Below are 20108 nucleotides of genomic sequence, written 5' to 3' on the forward strand. Positions count from 1 at the left end.
GCCTTGTTAACAGATTACATGATAATGACTTAAAAAAAAAAGCTGTTTCTTTTACAGTGGCAGACTTGGCTTCATAGACAATTTTAGCTGCAGTTTGACCAACAGGCAAAAACCCAATTAGCATCTAAGTTTTTGCTTGAAAATTCTAAATGCATACATTTTCAACCTGATAATTTCAAGTCATAGAATTATAAACACAGAGATGAAACTGACAGTGGGGGTCATTTAGCCTCCTACACGCAAGAATGTGTGTCTGTATTATGCCATTCTTGAGATATAACCATCTCATCTTGTTAGAAACTCACTATAGAAGAAGAATCCATTCTGTTTTTGAATTTCTTACAGTTAGGAAGTTCTTTCTAATGTTTAGATGGAATCTTTTATATTTTACATCTGCCTTAAATTTCCTGTTTCCAGCTAGTATTGCCAATAGGGAAGACTTTCTTTCTGTTTCTATTTCAATGAATTTCTCCAAATCCTGTCCACATTTTCTTCCCCTCATTGTCAAGCTGCAATACTTTGTATTTTCATCCCACCCTGCGCTCTTTAGACAATTTTCCAAAATTAACTTGGGCATTTATTTAACTGAAGCATGTTTCTGTGTGTTTTTCAATTATGCACATTTTATCCTATTATGTATTAAAATATGCATTGTTTTCTGCACGCTTTATTTCTTGGAAACACCCTGTAAGCCTGCAAATTCACAAGGCAATTTGTGACAAATCTCAGGAGGTGTGAACATGCTACTTTCATCGAGACTGTCAGTTTCAGTAAAACTTCTGTCCACCCCTAGTTCCAACTCTTATTTTCTAGTCCAGCTCTAATCCTGTTATTAATAAAGACCAATTAGAGTATTTGGCTCAGATCCCTTTGAGTGTTTGTATTGTTGGGGAACTGTTTTGGCCAGGAGGGTTAGTAGGAATCTCAAAATGGCACATAACATAGAGGCTGTCTGTTCCTTACCTGGTGTAACAAATTACTTAATTTACAGGAGTTTTTTTTTTTAAAAAAAAGGCTTTATTGAGTGCAGGCAGGTTAGTTTCAAATGTAGCCGTTTGTTTAGCTGATGCGTTGCCATAGTGATGTAGGCCTCCAGGCAGAAGCAAAAGGGGCAGAGCTAACTGCCACTGAAGGAGAGAGCACAGTTTAAAAAGTCAGACTTTGGTGAGTGAATCAAAGTGGAAGGTTGGTTCGTGGAGAAGCCGAACCAAAGGGGTTTGAGTCTTTAGCTGGAGGGCTAAAGGGTGGTCCTAGCTATGTGAGGGCAGGACTCAGGGGTTTATTATAACCAGTTTATCCTTCAGCCTTGGTATTTTAAGAATAAGAGTAATTAACTTAAGTATAATCTAGCTGGGGTGCTAGAGGAAAGAGATTCCAAATAGTCTTATTGTGCCTTCAGTGTCAATTCTGAAGTAATAAAAGTGGAAATTTGGATTTAATGTAAGTCAGAAAGACTGAGGTAAAAGGTGCTCTTCAAAGAGTAAATATTCAGTCAAATTATAAGTAAAGTGAAGAAACCATAAGATTAAAGTGACCCAATCAAGAGACTGAGGGAAGAAACTAAGTTTTAAGGAAAGGAAGCAATAAACATTGAGGTGGCAGAAGAGAAGCCATTCTTAAAGATTAATAGTAACCGTTCCATGTTTTCAGAAAAACAAAGAGTTAACTGTAGCAACAACAAGAAGATAATGTGTAACCTCCCTGCTTGTGTGAACCTGAGTATTCTTTAAATAAATATCTTTCTGTTCAGTTTGAATACTGAAGACTTGAGTCAAAGTATTAAAGAAAATATTCTCCACAGAAGGGAATCTGAAGATCCTGTGGATCTGAATACAGTTTTGTGGTATTGGGTCACACATATTAAAGAGGCACAAACAGGTGTTAGAAAAGTCATCTATCGGTCATTGTAGGTTTTTTCGGGCTATATGACCATGGTCTAGAGGCATCTATCATCTATCTCTCTCTCATACAAGCTTCACTAATCTCTCAAATATATATAAAATAAACAAAGTCTCAGCAACACGCACCACCACATTTGTCATTTGTTTGTTTTCTTTTACACTTGGAATTCCAAAATCTGAAATGCTTCAAAATCCAAAACTTAAGATGTGTGGACCTGCACTATTTTTGTGAGCTGCACGGAGACATGGCTAGAGACAGGAAGATCTTTGAAATGGTGGGAATTCTTGACTTTGCGCTATTTCACAGATACTTGCATCTTAGTTGAATGACTAAGCAGGAGCACCTTCATCGCTGTCTTGAAAGTGGAAGCATGCGTCTAACAGTCCAACATTTGCTTCTGCCACTACTAAACTTGGGTTCCCATTCACAGAAGACTTGTGAACACATCAGATGGGCTGATTTACCCATCCTATGCCACTTGTTCTCACCTTTCACCATGAAGCCCTTCCCACGGCACACACCAACTTCTGGCCAGTCTCCATGGTGAAAGAGGAGAGGAAGCAGCATTCACTGCCACCGCCTCAACATGATATATTTCCTGTGTTGCCTTAGGAGCAACACAGGGGGTCAAGGTAAGTTGCACGATATATGAGTTCTCCACGCCCCCTGCCAGGACCCCCATGGATTTGCCAAAATGCGTAGTGAATCCTCAACCTAATGTGATAAAGTAGTTGGATAGGAAAGTCACTGACAGATCTGGAATCCGATAGTGGATGCAGGAGGAAAAGGAAAGGGGTGCTGTTTTATAAGATTATTATGGCCAAGGCCGCTGCTCTATATTACTTTAGAGCCCATCTACATATAATACGGTTTCAAACTGCATTAAATGGTCAGTATAGACTCATATAATGCAGGTCAATGCAGTTATATGAGTCTACATTGACCATTAAAATGAAGTTTTATGAAGTTGGTGGGGTCTTTGGCTGGGTATTGGTACAGAAAGAGTTATGGCTGCCACTTGAGCGAGGTTTGGCATGAGAGAGAAACAATACCTTTCTTAATAGAGTAACACAGACAGTAAATCTAAACTATTTTGTACCTTCAGTGTAAGCCCTTTCGTCAACATGCAGAAACATCAGGGGTTTCAATCAGTCCCCCTTGAAAGCTCTAAAAAGACAAAATGTCCTATAGAAGTGCATAGGATTGTGTGGAAGTAGAATCTTTTGGCCTACATTTTAGTAAAGCACAAACTGTGCCTTAGTGAGAAGATAGTGACAAACAGTTTGAGAGGCAGGTTGCACCAGTCATAATTCAGCTGTATTTGAGCTCAAGTTCAAAGAAATGGCTGACAGCTTGTTTATTTCAGGTTGTTGCCAACCTTATTATTGAAATTATATTCAAGCATACTTCATCACTTGCTGAATATGGAAATATTTTATGGAACATTTTACTCCAGTTGTTTGTTTAAAACTGATTTTCAAATATTTTATTTATTATGGCTAGTATGGGTCACATAACTTCCAGTATAATTTAGAAATGCACTATTTGAGTTCTTTTGCCTAGTTGCTATCTAACAAATTGTTTTTCTGTTACAGTTTCACTACTAAGGCACTACCTATTTTTACCTGTCCCACTGAAGATAGCATCATTGGCACACCATTTGGAAGCTTTAAAAAGCCCTCACATTTATATTTCATTATATAGAAACTCCTTTACTCACATATTTGATATTCATAGTTTCATCTGTCAGCACTTCAAAATACATTACCCCAGAAGTTTTTATGGATTTCTCTAAGTCCTCTGATATGATTCTATGATATACTTTCAACCCAAGCTTGCGATGTAGGAGCCACCATTATAAACAATTTCAGGGTATCCACATCAGAATACAGGGTTCATACTGTACTCTCTGACTTTTTCCCTCCCACATCTGTTGGCTATGCAGGATTTGCGTTTTGATGTTGGTTTGCTGATAAACCCCAAACAAAACCTTCATTGTCTCCAGTCAACAAGAAACAGAATGGGCAGAAGACCTTTTGGAGAAGAAACTACAAAGTGAAAGAAAGGAAAGTAGTAACTTATGAATCAGACCAAAAAGTAATTTGATACAATGTGTCACCAAAATATCCCAAAACCACTTATGGATATTATGAGTTATTCTTTTTTCATTTGTATCTTTCGCCTTCTCTGTATAGTGTATTTCTGACTGCTTTGAAGAATATCAGAACACTTGCTATCTGTTGAATATTGATGGGAAAACAAGGAGCCTGACCCATTCATTATACTCAGCTCCAAGTGTAAATTCTTCTGTTGTTACGTGTATGGGCTTCCATATTTTCATATTTTAACATTTGTTTTTATTAGCTGAAAGAAAATAGAAAGAGCACAATGATGGAAGCTGTGAATGTGTTTCTGGCTTTGAGTGTTCTTATTCTCCTGGGGAACCTTGAACCTCTAATAGTAGCCAAGCTTGTCTTGGTGAATAAAGGGATCAGTGCTGAAAGAGGACAAATCACATATGTAACTGAAAATGAGCTGCAGTTCAACATTTCTAAAGAGAGAGATTCTTGCAAAGTTGAAGTGGTGATAAATGAACCAGTGACACAAAGAGTTGGGAAACTGACACCTCAGGTAAGTACCATTATTCTAGCTTCTCCTTTTAAAACATCTGATTACAGATGAAATGCAAATTGTTTGTTTGAATGAAACAGCTGTGTTAGATTACTCATATTTCTGACACTGTAAATTTACTCATGTCACATTCTGAGATCCTTCTAGCCATCTATGTTTATTGCATTGACACACCATAAAACTGGCTTGAAAAAAGTGTTCTTATGAGCAAGTTTGACTGGTAAAGTATGAGCATTAGAAATTAGTTTAAAGCCACAGATGGATGGGCCCATTGATTGATTAAAAATGAACCAAATTGTTTTAGAGAAAGAAATAATTCAGCTCATTTTCTAAACTAGTTCATCATGTATAGATCATCTATAGATTTGCCTAGCCACTCACATCTCCCCCAACTTCTCCATCATCACTACTTATCCAGATGGGGCAATAGATAATGCTCCAGATAGGGTATCATCATCATCATCATCATCATCATCATCATTTATTCCTTACTTTATCTTCCCAAAGAGAAGATCTCTGGTGTCTGGTGTACTCAGTTGTAAGCTCAATGAATAAAATTGGCAGTTGTTCTTGAGAATACACACATATGGCCTAAACATTCGATAACATAAAGCACTGACCTCCATTAAAAGAATGCATATTCCTTGCTGCTCAGGATTTCTCCACCTACTTACTGGCCACTACCATTAGTTGTTCCAACCATTGACTTCTGACATCTCACCATACAGATCTTCGGTATAGGGTCCTAATGCTTCCACTTTTCTAAAAACCACATTGGATATTTGCTCATTTTGTCCATGGTTTATTTCCATTTTCCTTATCAGGTATTTGATTGTCACTTTCTACCCAATGAAGTGAGGTACATTCATAATGGATGTCCCCTCCTTAAAGAAGATACGGTGATACTGAGAGTATACAGGTATATCCATAGCATTTGCTAGCTGCTTACTATGTTTTAACAAAAATACACATTTATAAAGATATGTACATTTGTTGATGGTTTGTTATTCTGATATAAGGAACTGCAAATTGTTGATCTCTTAATTCTAATTGTATTTGAGCGCAGTTAGCATTTTCTCAAGAAACTGTTCTTCCTTTTCTTTGTCCCCTACTGTTTTGTTTTTGAATGTTCATCATAGAAATTTATTTTATTGTAAATGGATGAAGAAGTATAATGGATTGTTGATTTTTTTTTGTTCACCCCAAGAAGGGGAGAAGCATTTCTGTTTGGTTGTTCTTTTAATGAGCACTTTTGGTTTATGAAACTGAATCATTTTACCAATTGTGTTACAGGAATTGACTCTGAAGCCTGAATAACATTGATTGCTCTGTTTAAAGACAGTTGAGAGAAAGTTAGATAACTGATCCTGTTTTCTTTTCAGATCACCTAAATCCTCATCTTTTAATGAAAATTACTGAAATTATATTCAAGCATAGTTTACCAATGATTTTCTCCTTGAATAATAAAAAATCAGATTTTAACTGTCTCACATTTTTCAGGTTTACACCACTGGAGACTATGGTAGAAACATTTGTCATTGATGTAAAAATCAGAAACCCATCATCAAGTCTTGCTGAGTTTGGACATGTGCCTCTAGAAGTTCCACATTTCTTTGGGATTTCTCAACCCATTGACAGAAACATTTTGAGTTTTAGATACAATGGATTTGCTAAAATCTGCACAATAAGGATCATGTCATCTGAATCACAATTTCCTGCTGTTGGCCAACTAATTGTTGAAGATCCAAAAAACCAGCAAAGTGAAGATGAACAAATGGCCATCAAACTGAAGAAAGGTTATTTTCTTTTTTCCTTTTTAAACTTATTTGAAAATAACTTATTATTTGAAAAGAAGATGCTTTTAAACATCTGTCTAAATTCTAGTCATTTATGGTATATTTTCATCGCTAAGAGAGAAAAGTAAGACCTTATGATGAAGGAGAGTAGATGCTCTGTAGACAAAATTCTAGAAAACATGGGAAGTGGTATTTTAAAAGAAAAAGGGAAATTCTTACATCTCTGACTATTCCAACAATGCTTCCAAACCTGTATTTTTTTTAAAAAAACCCAAACGAAACCATTTTCACTGCTTTTTTTTACCCCTCAGCTCTGAGCACCACACATTGGACTCAAATGCAACATTTAGGTCCCTTAAAAAGTCCACATCATAGCTAAATGTGAGAGTTCTTCCAGAGCATCATGTGTGAGGATATGTTGGTCAAAATCACCACCACTCTCATTTTATGTGGTATAGAGATAGAAATGAAGGTCATTTTCTTCCTCAGGTATAGACACTAACTTGTTCTTTTAGATAATGATACTGTGATCTCATAATTTTCTTCTCGAAATAATATATTGTAGCTATTCCATTTGCAATGACACCACATGATTATCCAGGTGCACCTTATGCCCCATCTAGTTGATTCAGCGATTGTATTTAGACTATCAATTCTGGCTTATTAAGCAAGAGATATGAACCTGTGTTTCTCACATGCATGCAACCCCTCACTCCTTTCTTCACATTAATGCAGTGGTCAACATCAGAAAGCCCCAACAAGGGCTGCAGCAGCCAACCATTTAGAGTCATTCTAATAATAATAAATAAAATTGTTGAATCTGCAAAGAGGACTAAAGTAAGTAAGTAATAGTATAAATCTGTGCTAAGTTGAAGTTATGTCATAAAGACAGAGCATTCAAAGTGATTGCTTGCTGTTGCTTTTTTGTTTTTGTTTTTTTGTTTTTTTGTCTAAACTTTTAAAAATTACCAAAGATATGTAGATATGTGAATCTTTCTGAAATTTCTGGTGACTGATGCTCTGGTTATCTTGTGCATTGTGTATAAAATTCAAATAGATAGCTCTTGTAGTTTTCTTAAAATATATATTGTTTGTTAAGTATTAAAATACTCTTAAAATTAGTTGATGAGTGTAACATTCTGATATTTGCTGGGCTACCAGTGGAAAATGTGTGGTACAATTCTAGCAAGTTTCATCATGATACCTCTAAAACTGAAGGAGAAATGAGCCCCTGAATTTTCCCCACTTGCTCAATCACAATTACTATAAAAAAGGTAATGAAATTGTGTTCCTCTCATTATAGTAATGAATGTTTTACCAACTATACTTTAGAAACACTTTAGAAATGAAATGCCAGCAATCCCGTTTTGTAATGACTTTTGAAACATTTTATTGATTGCACATGCCTAGTGGTTTGCAACAAAAGAGGAGCCAATGGATGCATGCACATGCAGATGGTTAATTTATTTGCCACTTTATTAAGTTACACCATGTTTACTGCTATACAACAGTGTTTCCAAAATCAGAGACCTCTCCCATTAACATTTAACTCTTGAGATGGGAAATTTCTCTGAATGATGGATCATAATATCATAATATTTGGGAACACAGTGCAGCTCTTTGATAAATTGCACAAGGCCCTATTTTCACATGTATTTTCAATTAAAAGAGAAAGAAATACTTAGTCATAGTTTATAATCAAAGTATGATCTGGCTCTTGCGTATAACCATTTAGATTAAATGAAAACACTTCTTAAAAATATGAAGTAGTCATGCAGTATTAATTTCTTTATAGTGTATGATTCCATTTTACAAATTCTCAAAAACCTTTCACAGCAAGAGAATTAGGTTGTAACAAACCATTATTTCAATTCATCAGGATGTTGATAAACCATTGAATACCTGCATTTGTATATATGTATCCTAATAAATTGACCTTGATATGGTGGTATGATGAATATATAGTAAGAATGCACAAACAGAAATTACTAGGTCATTCAAAATCTGGTTTATTAATTACCAGTACTAAAGATATGAACATTCTTGCAAAATTAATTTCAGTATAAAAAACAGATTTTTTTTAAAAAAAGAGGGATAACTATGATATTTGCATTTGCATTGTAAAAAGTGTGTTTTCCTTCCTGTTTTGGATCACGAAAAATTGCCTAGTCTGAGTAATGCTGCCTATCATTTAGGGTTCAAAGAAATACATGATTTAAAGATCAGTTGTGAAGACTTCCTAGAAATGGGTATTAGGTATCAACACCTCAGTCCTCCATCACCTGATAAGGATTATATCTCAATTCAAGTGGAAATCAGAGACAAAAAGAACAGATTTCAGCAACAGGTGAGAATATCCATCTTGGAAATGTAATTAATTGTATTTCTATATGACATCCATTTCTCCCTCTACCCTTCTCATACACATGAGGATGAAGATCCTCACTATACATGTTATGGCAAATGACCACCTTGTTGAACAAATGCACTACAGTGCTGGATTATTTCAGATGTGAATTCCTGCACTAGCTGAAGGTGGAGTGCTTGAAGTACCTTTACATTCCATTGTTGTATGGCTGACAGATATTTCAACAATTTTCTTTTTGAAACTCAGGGAGACAGAGAGGGAGAGGGATATTTTAGCTGCTATTGAGAAATGATGTGTATTTGTTCCTTCTGCAGTGACATGAAGATAAATTTATTTTCCTTTATTTTCCTTTGTAGGCAGAAAATGTGTGGATTCCTGTAAAAATAAAAGGTGCCATTCCAAATGGAAAACCACAAGCTGCATTCATGGCTATGTTCATCTTGGAAATAGATGAATTTATTCTTACTCCTCTTACGACTGTGACTTTGGATGCTATAGATGAAGAGACTCAAAGGCAAGGACTGGTATTTAATATTACTAAGCCGCCTCCTCTGGGATACATTACCCATCTGGAAGATCAATCAAAAGCTATTAGATCCTTCACTTGGCAAGATTTGTATGACACAAAAGTTGCTTTCCAACCATCCAATATTTCTCATTCTGAAAGACAGAACTATGAGGTGAGTGATGAGACTTGAGTGTTTTTCCCACTTCTTCTCTTTGCATGCTTTCAAGTTACTTTATGCCTGTAATTCAATGGTCACAAATATGTTGCATTAATTTTGTTCTCCTAGGTTGAGTTTCAAGCAATTGATAGCTTCTTCATGAACAGCTTGCCTATCAGTGTCCATTTTTCAGTACGAAATGCTGTAACAGATGCTCCTAGAGTTGCATGGAACATGGGTAAGGGGAATTTCATTTATGAAGGCCTTGTCTGCTTTGTGTTTACATATGTAGGTTCTTAATATATTCGGTATGAAAGGTCTGTGAACATCTAAACATAATTAGAATGCTATGGGTAGTCTTTTATTTCTTGGAGAAAAGCATGTTGGGCCATTGTGAATAGTTTGAGTATAAAATTAAATAGATACCTATCCAGTCTGGAAAAAATTCCCATGATTATGTTGAGGTTCTCACATACTGTGGTTGTTGTTGTTATTTCCATTAAGACAACTTTTGACCTCATCGCATGAAGTGTTTCTTCGTTGTAGGACAATTGAGGTCCATTTCAAGGACAACGTGGCATGGAACCTATCAGATGATGTTTGCCTACTTACAGCCATCATCTGTTGCCTTCCATCCTTGAAATGGAGCTGAAGCATGCTGAAAGGCGGGAGTTCAGAACACAGATGAGAAATTGTGTTTTGAGCCCCTGATGCATGCCAGAACCATTGCTAATGCTGAAGAACACATGTGATGGGATCTGATAGATGCACTCATGTTGAATCATTTCGGTGATGTGAAGGAATGGGCATTCTTCACCACTTTGCTTTCACTACATTTTGTCTTTAATAGTAATCTAGGCTTGATAGGAAGTGGTAGATTTCTTCATTATACTCTATTTTATGAAGTGCTCCTCCATGACCCTTCTGTTGTTTAAAGAGGTTTAAAAACTGTGTGGTCCCACTGAAATAAATGTTTTCAAAATGTGTTGATCTCCTCTAGAGGGAGACCACCAAATTGAAAGGAGTGTTAAAAGTGGAGTCAAAATTCTGCTGATCTACTCAAAGGGATGAATTCAAAGAGAAGAGGGGGAGATCCCATTAAAAGGAGTGTTTTAAAATTGTGACATGTGAGGAGACATCACCTCCTCTGGTGTGTGGGGATTTGGGGAGGGCAAGGGATCCCATGGAAAGAGGAGTGTTAAAAGCAGTGTCCCGCTTCCTTTAATATAAGGGGCTTTGGGGAGAGCAAGGGATCTCTTGGCTTTTAGATACTGAAATTTTCCCTTATTTTAAAAAAAAGTAATATGGAGAGGCTGGAGAAAAGGATTTCCCATGTGATGGTTCTGAACATGGGCAACAACAGGCGAAAACATGAAGAGAGAAACATATGATAGGAAGACAGAACTTGAAATGGGATGATTGGGGATCTAACAGTACTATTCCCTTTGCTAGACAGATGGGTCCCCACACTTTTCAAGGTCTATGTGATAAGTCCTTTTGACTTATGGCAGCCCCATTCATTGGAGATCTCCCAAGGGCTCTGGCTATCAATAGCCTTGCTCAGTCTCGCAAATTCAAGGGCCCTCCTTTATTGAGTTCATTCAGCTATAATATATTTTCCTCTTTTGACTGATGCCTGATTCAGTTAAACTTTCTAGTTGCGACTAATATTGTGACTTAAGCAGAGGTCCAAGAGAATTTCAATATTGATTTGTTCTATAATTTTACTATGAACCATGTAACTCCATTGTACTTAAAATTCTTATGTATAGGGCTTGACTTGTTAGAAGGACAGTCTCATCCCATTACCTGGCAATCCCTTCAGATTGTAGATAATAACAACCTTCATAGTGTTCAACTGCTTGTGGTGGAAGGCTTAAATCATGGTTGGCTCACGGTACAAGGTATGGCACTTCCTACAATGTAAATAATTATGCAAATATTTGGTCAGTTAAAAATTAAACATTACCATTCATTTTTTTCTCTTCTCAAAAAGAGTACAAAATAGATAATTTATATAAGAATACAACAGGCATTTTACTAGATGTCAAAGAAAATAAAAACAAAAAATATAATGAAATGCAGTGATTCAACTGCTTGCCTTGTGCTTTTTAAACTTCACTGTAATTATAGTTGCATATTCACAAATGGCAAAGAAATGAGCTATTTCAATCTATGGCAATGACTCATTTATCTGTTAAAGAAACAAACATTGGGGTGGTATGGAGAAAAGTTGAAGGGGAAACAAGCCAGATATGCTTTCAATTATTTTGTAAACTTCTATATTATAAAGCAAGGTATATATTTCAACACAAGAATTTTGACATAAATTGACCATGTATTATACAAGCATAATACTGAAGAATCTATAATTATTGTTGAAGGTTTTCACAGGCAGAATCATTGGAGTGTTGTGTGGTTTCTGGGTTGTATGGCCATGTTCTTAGCAGCATTTCTCCTGCTGTTTCACCTACATCTGTGGCTGGTATCTTCAGAGGATGAAGGCGAAATGGCAGGAGAAAATGCAGCTGGAAACTGCACAACACTCCAATCTATAATTACTAGGCCTGGGCGGTTTCGTTTCGTTAATTCGTAATTCGTTAATAATTCGTTAATTTTTCCAATTACAAAACGATAACGAACCATTCTGGAGCAATTATTTAAAAAAACGAATTTTTAAATACGTTTTGTAAATGCTTCGTATTTCGTTATTGTATTCGTTTCGTTATTGTTCTGAGGTCGTTTCGTTATTATTTCCGCATGTCTGGGCCAGTTTTATGGTTTAATTAGTGAAAAAAAATTATATTATCACACCAACAGTCAAGAACAGAGGGAGAGGGAAGCTTCAGAAGTTTTTGGAGGTTTTTTAGCGTATTTCGCGGTCGCGTCCGCCATTAACGAATCGATTCGTTATTGTTTTGGAAATCGATTCGTTAATTTTTTACCATTTAGGAAATTTCGTAAATATCGAACTTTTTAAAAGGAAAATTTTGTAATTATTTTAAATAACGAAACGCAAAAACCCCCAAAAAACGAATCGATTTTAGAAACAAATTTTTGCGTTGTTACCCAGGCCTAATAATTACATTCCTAAGGATAGTGTATTAACTTTTGTATGTTAGCCAGCAATTCTACACCGAATTACCTGGGGAATAGCTTTACTAAAGTTAGTGGAACTTTTGAATACTTATTTAGAATATAATGCAAATATTTTTTCAAATAATGGAAATGTGTTGCTGCTTCTGTATTCTGAAAGATTTTGAGTACAGTTTTTTTGTAGTAAATTGGCAATTAAATCATATTCTAATATTAGCATAAAAACAGAGCTTGTGAACTTGGCAAATCCTTTCAATGCTTGCCATATAAAATGAATAATATGTGTGTAAAATAAATGTGGTCTTGATTCAGCAAGTTGTAAAATCTAATTTTCAGAATAGTTTTTCAATATTGCTGTTCATATATTGTGTCAAATAATGCATCAATTCTTATAATCTGAGCCCATTGATCTGTTACACAAAGTTGAAATGATACAGTCTTTGTTTGGTCAATTGTAGCTAGTCAAAAGAGCCACCCTTATGGAAACAATAGGAAGAGACAAATCAGATCCTAGAGTGGATGGGTATAATAATCTTGTTGGTGTACGTACCCCATTAAATATTGAATATTAAATATTAATTCAGTAATATGTGAACAGAACTGTTGTCTTTCTCATTTGATTTTGTGTAGGGAAAAAAGGTTTCAAGTTTGGAGTTAAAGAACTCAGAGATGGAGTTGTCAGGTATCATCATGATGACAGTGACACAACCAGGGATGACATAGTCTTCAGAATCTTTGATGGAAAGCACAGTATTAGACACAAGTTTCCTATTAATATTCTTCCAAAGGATGACAGCCCACCATTCTTGGTGAACAATCTTGTCCTTGAGCTGGAAGAAGGGGACACTGCTCTTATTGAAAATCATATACTTATGGCAGCTGATTTTGACTCGAGTGATGATTATGTCCTCTATAAAATATCCAAGCCGCCCAGTGCAGGAGAACTTATCAAGCAACAATTGCCAGATGGATCAGGTAGCACAATTAATCATGTTTATTGAAAGGAAGCTAGAGACAAATTTTTCATTCAATACTTCAGGCTGCATCTTAGGCTAGATATCTACTGTCTATTAAAGGCCAGGTGAAAGTGAAATTGATTTGTTGTGTAGTATTTCTAAGGTGAGAGTAGAATATTAGTCCTAGTTTTGTGATAAACTGTATGTTTGATATGGAACAGCTATAATAATAATATTAAAAAGGATCTCTGACCAAAGAACATGGGGAGAGCGTCCACTGGTCAAAGTAGATGATATCTGGCTATATGGCTCATGATCTGATTCCATTATGAGAAAAGTTATTTGTAGAAGTAAAATTAAATGCTATGCTTTCTGCAAAATCTTTTTGTGCTCTGTTGAAATCCCAAGGTATTTCTGTGTCCAGCTTTTTCCAAAGGGATCTCTTTCATGGTCTCATATACTATCATCATTTTGGAGATGAAATTTTCCAAGACTCATTTGAATTTATCTTAGCTGACAGCCAGGAACCACCCAACCTTTCAGATCCTCAGGTAAATATTTATGGGTTTTTGAAATATAAAATTAAAGAAGAGCAGCCTCCCAAAATCAACTGTGTTGCGATTCTCACATTCTGGGATTCTTCTCACTGTTGGGGATGAAAAGAATATTCAAAGAATATTTGAAAAATGGTCAAAAGTTTTATTTCTCAAGTGTCATGAAGTCTTGACAAAGAAGATCCTAAAACATCAAGAATGGTCATTGTTTAAGATGTATCCTTTGTGAAACTGCATGACCTCCAACATTTCACAGACACATATAGCCACTCAACAGCAGAGATGAAGATGGAAGAACACAAAAGCTAGAAAAGGCTGTAGTACTTTTATACGAGATTACTGGAAAGGGCAAGATTCTGATCCTGTCTCTACTGTCATCCTTACTGAATTAGCTAAATGCAAATTACTTCCTGTCCTGTGAATTCAGTTTGCAGCAATTGGCATAAACTGATAACAACTGGGGAAAGTAAGAAAAAGAGAGGAAAACAGGCACATTTTAAAAGAAATAGTGGGCTGGAAGAAGATTATGGCCCAGTTCCAGGCTATTTGGCAGATTGTATTTTTCTGTATGAACCTGACTGGTCCCAGAGATTTTCAGGATGACCCTTCTCTTAGCCCTATGACCATTGTGGGCCCAGTTGGTGGAGACTTCTTGGTGGCTGCCCCCCAACTCTGGAACTCTCTACCTAAGGAAGCCAAAATGGCACCTTCCCTGTTGGCCTTCTGATGGCAGGTTAAACCTTTTTATTCATGCAAACTTTTCAAGAAGAAAGATTTTAAGAATGAGCCATGAGGTGTTTGCTATGCTAAGTAGTGCCTTAACTGTATTGTTTTTAACAATTTGCAATTGTTTTATGTGATTTTAATTATTTGTTTTTAACAATTCTATATTAAAATCTACTTTGCTATTTATATCTTGTAGGTTTAAATTTCTATTGTTTATAATATTGTGAGCTGCTCTGAGTTTCATTTAAGAGAGGAAAACAGGGTATAGATATAATAACAATAATATTAATAATAATACAATAACTTGAGTTTTGTACCCTACCTCCATCTCCCCAAAGGGACTCAGGGCGACTTACATATGACACAAAGTGTCTAAAACAACACATACAGTGAACACACTATGCAATACAAAAAGTAAAACCAATAACATATAAACCAACAATTTAAAATTCAGAACAACACCCAATACCTTATGGTGACTACTGCCATAAAACATGGCCAAACTGTAAACAGACAAGGGAATGGGATAGTGCAAATGGTAGCTAAGGAACAAGGGCATGGGACAAAAGTGCAGTGCAATAACTCTTTCTGAGAAGTATATCCAGTCACTACAAGAAAAGGTATCCTTCAAACATGCATAAGATAGATAGATAGATAGATAAAGAATAACAAGTGCCTTCCTTTTTGACATGTGGCATTTCTTTAATCCAGCCATATCCCTTCAGGGAAAGCAGCAGAAATTGTCTGTTTCCCTCCCCACCCCTTCCGAAAGTTACAAGGCTGCAGGCAACGTGGTTGATGCCAGCTGCAAGGACTCTGATCTTGCTTCTTGTCCCTCCTGTTTAATCCATATGCCATCTGTGTGGTCCAGCAGTCTGTCTGGTATTCCACAACTTTCTTAGTAGCAGGTTTAAACAAAGGTGTAGTCTATCCTTGACAGGGTCACATGTATGTACTTTGGATATCTGCAGAATTAGACTTGCAAATGAAGCGTGCCGATATTTTAATTCAAAATAATGTTATGATTCATACTCCTTCCTTTTATATTGTTTTCTGAATTATTAAAACAATTCAGCAGAGCAAATAAAGACTAACAATTATTCAGTAGATATTTCTTTGTGTTGAAAAAATTGCATTAACATGATATTTATCATATCAGATGCTTCAGACTACATATTAATTTTAAATGGAAAAAGATTAATCAGTTATAGATGATGTAATATTTTGGTGTGTATATATATACAGTCAACCCTCTGCATCCATGGATTCTGCATTCATAGACTTCAAACTCTTCTTTAAAATAATCACCAAAGCATGCCTTGATTTTGCCATTTTATGTTAGAGACACCATTTTACTGGGCCAAGTAATTTAATGGGACATGTACATTTTGGTGTCCACAGAGTCCTGGAAGCAAATACCAGTGGACACCAAGAACCTGCCATATACACGTGCATGCATATGTATGTGTATATAAAGAGTATAACATAAACGTCATTTGTTTTATAGATTGTGATGATCCACATTATGCCAGTGAAAGACCATTTGCCAGAAGCCATTCCTGGGGCAATAAGGCATCTTGTTGTCAAAGAAACAGAGATTGCGCTCATCACAAAGAACCACCTCCATTTTACAGATGCTGAATCACCAGACAACCAAATTTTATATACAGTAACAAAAGCTTGTTTCTCTCCCACTTCTCCTGGGTATGTGATTCTTTTACATGCATAAGGAAATGAAATCTGTCTAAAAGTATGTATTGGCAAAGTATGACACTGGGGCTTCATGTAGATTCTGTTGTATACATTTTTTTCATCCCTAGTCATGCTGCCTTGACTACCTTCCTCTGGCCAGGGAGGGAGAGAAATCTTCTGGAAGTCTAAATAAATGGCAATTCACCATTTACATATGTTATGGGCCCCAACTTAACTGTTTAAAGCACACATATACAACAAAAAGGAGCCCCCGGTGGTGCAGTGGGTTAAACCCTTGTGCCGGCAGGAATGAAGACCGACAGGTCGCAGGTTCGAATCCGGGGAGAGGTGGATGAGCTCCCTCTATCAGCTCCAGCTCCTCATGCAGTGACATGAGAGAAGCCTCCCACAAGGATGATAAAAAACATTAAAATCATCCAGGCGTCCCCTGGGCAACATCCTTGCAGACGGCCAATTCTCTCACACCAGGAGTCACTCCTGACACGACAAAAAACAAACAAACAAAAAAACCCCTAAAAACAAAAAAGAAAAGTTTGGGTTTCTAATTCATCAGCCTGTAAGAAGTTGGAAAAATAACCATACCAGTTTAATGGAGAAATTGATGAGGTAAATGTTGAACTTGAATTACTGAGTCCATTTACTAAGTACCAAACTGCTTAGAGTTGTTTGTTACAGGTTCATTTAGAAGTTGGTTCCACTTAAATTCTTCTAATGATTGCTGTTAAAGTTGGATACAATGTTGGAGGTAGTACTTAAGTTTCCAAAGGTTAACAAGATCCACACCAGACTTAGATCTTTTTGAACCAATACAAAACTACTAGCTTCTTGTTCTCTTGGAAAAATCAATGTAACACCTTCTACTAGCGAAAGGAAATCTGGTTATTCCTAGTAGAGTTCTTAGCAGAGGTTACTGCTTGGGGAATGTCAAGTGCTCATCCTTTCTTAATAGCTTCAGTGACATTACTGTAATTCTATAATGGAGAATTCTGGGGAAAAAGCCAATTCACCTCCTTTTTGCATTGCAGCGGTCATGAGACTTGCTGCATAAATGAAGGAAAAGGAATTTCATCATGATTTTTACATCCGAAACTGTGCATACCACATATCTTTTCTTGTTAAAAGAAACAGGAACGCCCACCATTGTTTTTGTAACTGTAGCCTAGTTAAGATTCTAGACAAATGAAAGAAAACTGGCAAAACACATTTTGAGTTTATTTTTGGCTGTACACATATGAATTTATGGACATAGCACTGTCCATTTCCTCAGATCATACTTCATATTTAGATGAAATGGAATATGGTCCACAAGGTATTACTTGCAATGAATGTATTAGTCCTAAAGTGCCATAAGACTTCTAAAGCATTTTGTCTTGTTTTTTCCTATAGCATACTGTATTAAACTATTTCCCCACTTCCTTTGTTAGGCTTTATGATGCAGGAAGACTAATCTTCACAGATAATGTGAAAGGTTACATGAAAAATTCTCCTCCCCACGTTTTGTCATCTTTCACGCAGGTAAGTGGATACACAACAACAGCTGTTGCACTTTCCTTAAGAGAAGGGATCAAGGAAACAGACCAGAAGAGTGTTTTTTTTCTTTGCAGCAAAGCTTTTGGTTAACTAATTACCTGTGTGGAACATTTTATCGAGGTGTATTTCTTGCTTGACCCAACTTCTTAACGTTCTCATGTGTGGGATTTCTATTAATAAAATGCATTGAATATGTCATTAGGTATTTCCAGATCCCATGAAATTCCAGTACATTGTGAGTTATGACCTCATGCATACTAGAGTGAAAGCAATATGAGATCTGTTAAGTTAAACAAGATGGGATTTTTCTCCCAGATTTCACAGTAAAGGAGCAATTCTTGATTGATGGGACAAACAAATTGGGTGGTTGCAGTAGCTTGCGATATCCTTTTAGTTTGCATCGTACGTAAATGAATTTATGGGATTCATGCAATGCAATCATTTTCATTTCTTTCTACCAGCATGCTGTAAACCATCTGAAAGTGGCATATATGCCCCCATTAATGGAAATGGGCCCTGACCTGTTGTTTGTACAGTTTGAATTCTCTGTCAGTGACCAGCAGGGAGGAATGAGGACTGGCCTCATCTTTAATATCACGGTTATGCCTGTGGATGATGAAGCACCTGAGGTATTTACTCAAAAACCTAATTAATCGATAGCTTGTGATTTCATCTGAACAATTTTATGCTGTAGAGAATTTGAAATAGGAAATGTGTTGGATTAGCTGAACATTAGAATAAGAGAAATTCAAATAAATTTGAGCATGTGTTGTAAAGCAATGGCATGTGTGCATTACAAAAAGTTTTGCAATGCCTAAACATTTCCTTGTCTTTATTTACTCTGCAAAGTGCTTAGTGAAGGATAAAAGTGAATTGTGGAAATGATGAGGAACAGACAGGCATGTAGCCGGGGGGGGGGGGGGGGCTCGAGGGGCTTCAGCCCCCCCCCCCCCCGAAATTCTCATGGTGGTTTGCGAAAAGGCCTTCCTGGTGCATTATTTAAACTGTTATGTTTATTCATATCATGATCTGATCACCATGCTCAATATATCCCATATGCATGGGGGTATTGGGGTAATGATACAAAAGATTTGCTAGGGTAGACCCTCTTTCACTCAGACTCAGCCCCCCCCCGAAACTCAGCCCCCCCGAACCCTCCCCCCGAAAAAAATTCAGCCCCCCCCAAAACGTGCCTGGGAACAGAGGTTTCTTGGGTATTACAAGCTGAGCCCAATCCTTCCCCCTTCAATTTCATTTTCCATATTTTCAGAATAACTTATTTGTGTAGGAAAAGGAAGTGGGAAAACAGTGCTTGAACCAAGATCTAGGGGTTCATCTAAGCTGTTTTTATACTGACAATGTGAAATTTAATTTATTTTTTATTTTGAAATCCTTCCTGACCCTTTGATAAGAAGAAGCAAAATAATGTTATCTATGGAACTAGGATGGTTGTTCCAAGTTGTTCTTTTATCTTCTAAAGATGTATACATTTCTGATTATGTTCAGTGTCTGCTTTGTAATATCTAATAAATATTGGCCTTTATATCTTCCTGTTATGAGATGATAATTTTCTTAGATGGTTCCAGTATACAGCAAATACAAATGAACATAAGAAATTAGAAGTAAGTATTGGTGAGCACATATTAGGCTTTTTGGTCAAAATAGTGTTCACTGATTTGTGAGCAACCAATGGGAGCCAACTGGAGCAGGTTCCTCTTTAAATCCTGATGATGTAGAGGAGGAATTATATTCAAGACAGTTTTCCCAGTATGGCATCAGCTGTTGACAGGTTTATACAATAGTTTCAGGCTGAGGTGACATACGCTTTAGATTTGGAGGAAGAGGAATAAGTTTATGCTGGTCTCAAACCAACTTCACAGTTTGCAGATTGAGAGTCTACGAAATAAAGTACAGTGCTAGTTAACTCCATTACAACCAGCACAAGCCACCTCATTACAATGGGAGTTTTGGGGTCTTTGCTCCTCTTCGGAGATGGGGCCTGCCGAGCACCATCACATGCCGCTGGCTGTGGCTCCACCCCATTGATTGCCAAAAAGGAGGTAAGATGTCTTTTGGGTAGCTCTGATGGAGATACCTGCATTTTTGCCCCTTTCTGCTGATCTGATGGGGGCAGGGACAGGGCGTTAACACACCTTTTTGTGATGCCCCAG

At 36.6% G+C, this 20108-nt stretch overlaps 1 protein-coding gene across 5 annotated transcripts in view; it reads left to right on the forward strand.

Moving 5' to 3' along the window:
• The window catches only part of LOC132773991 (FRAS1-related extracellular matrix protein 1-like), a 345102-nt gene that overhangs the window by 192287 nt on the left and 132707 nt on the right, over positions 1 to 20108 (forward strand). For all 5 annotated transcript variants that reach the window (XM_060773617.2, XM_060773616.2, XM_067467858.1 and 2 more), the window contains exons 2-13: positions 4267 to 4533; positions 5358 to 5452; positions 6034 to 6329; positions 8525 to 8676; positions 9054 to 9377; positions 9492 to 9600; positions 11135 to 11266; positions 13089 to 13433; positions 13823 to 13965; positions 16202 to 16398; positions 17832 to 17922; positions 18399 to 18566. In XM_060773617.2, coding sequence (XP_060629600.2) covers positions 4267 to 4533; positions 5358 to 5452; positions 6034 to 6329; positions 8525 to 8676; positions 9054 to 9377; positions 9492 to 9600; positions 11135 to 11266; positions 13089 to 13433; positions 13823 to 13965; positions 16202 to 16398; positions 17832 to 17922; positions 18399 to 18566 — 2319 coding nt within the window. The remainder of the gene's footprint in view (positions 1 to 4266; positions 4534 to 5357; positions 5453 to 6033; positions 6330 to 8524; positions 8677 to 9053; positions 9378 to 9491; positions 9601 to 11134; positions 11267 to 13088; positions 13434 to 13822; positions 13966 to 16201; positions 16399 to 17831; positions 17923 to 18398; positions 18567 to 20108) is intronic.

This window comes from Anolis sagrei, chromosome 4 (assembly GCF_037176765.1).
Source record: "Anolis sagrei isolate rAnoSag1 chromosome 4, rAnoSag1.mat, whole genome shotgun sequence".
NCBI classification, from domain to species: domain Eukaryota; kingdom Metazoa; phylum Chordata; class Lepidosauria; order Squamata; family Dactyloidae; genus Anolis; species Anolis sagrei.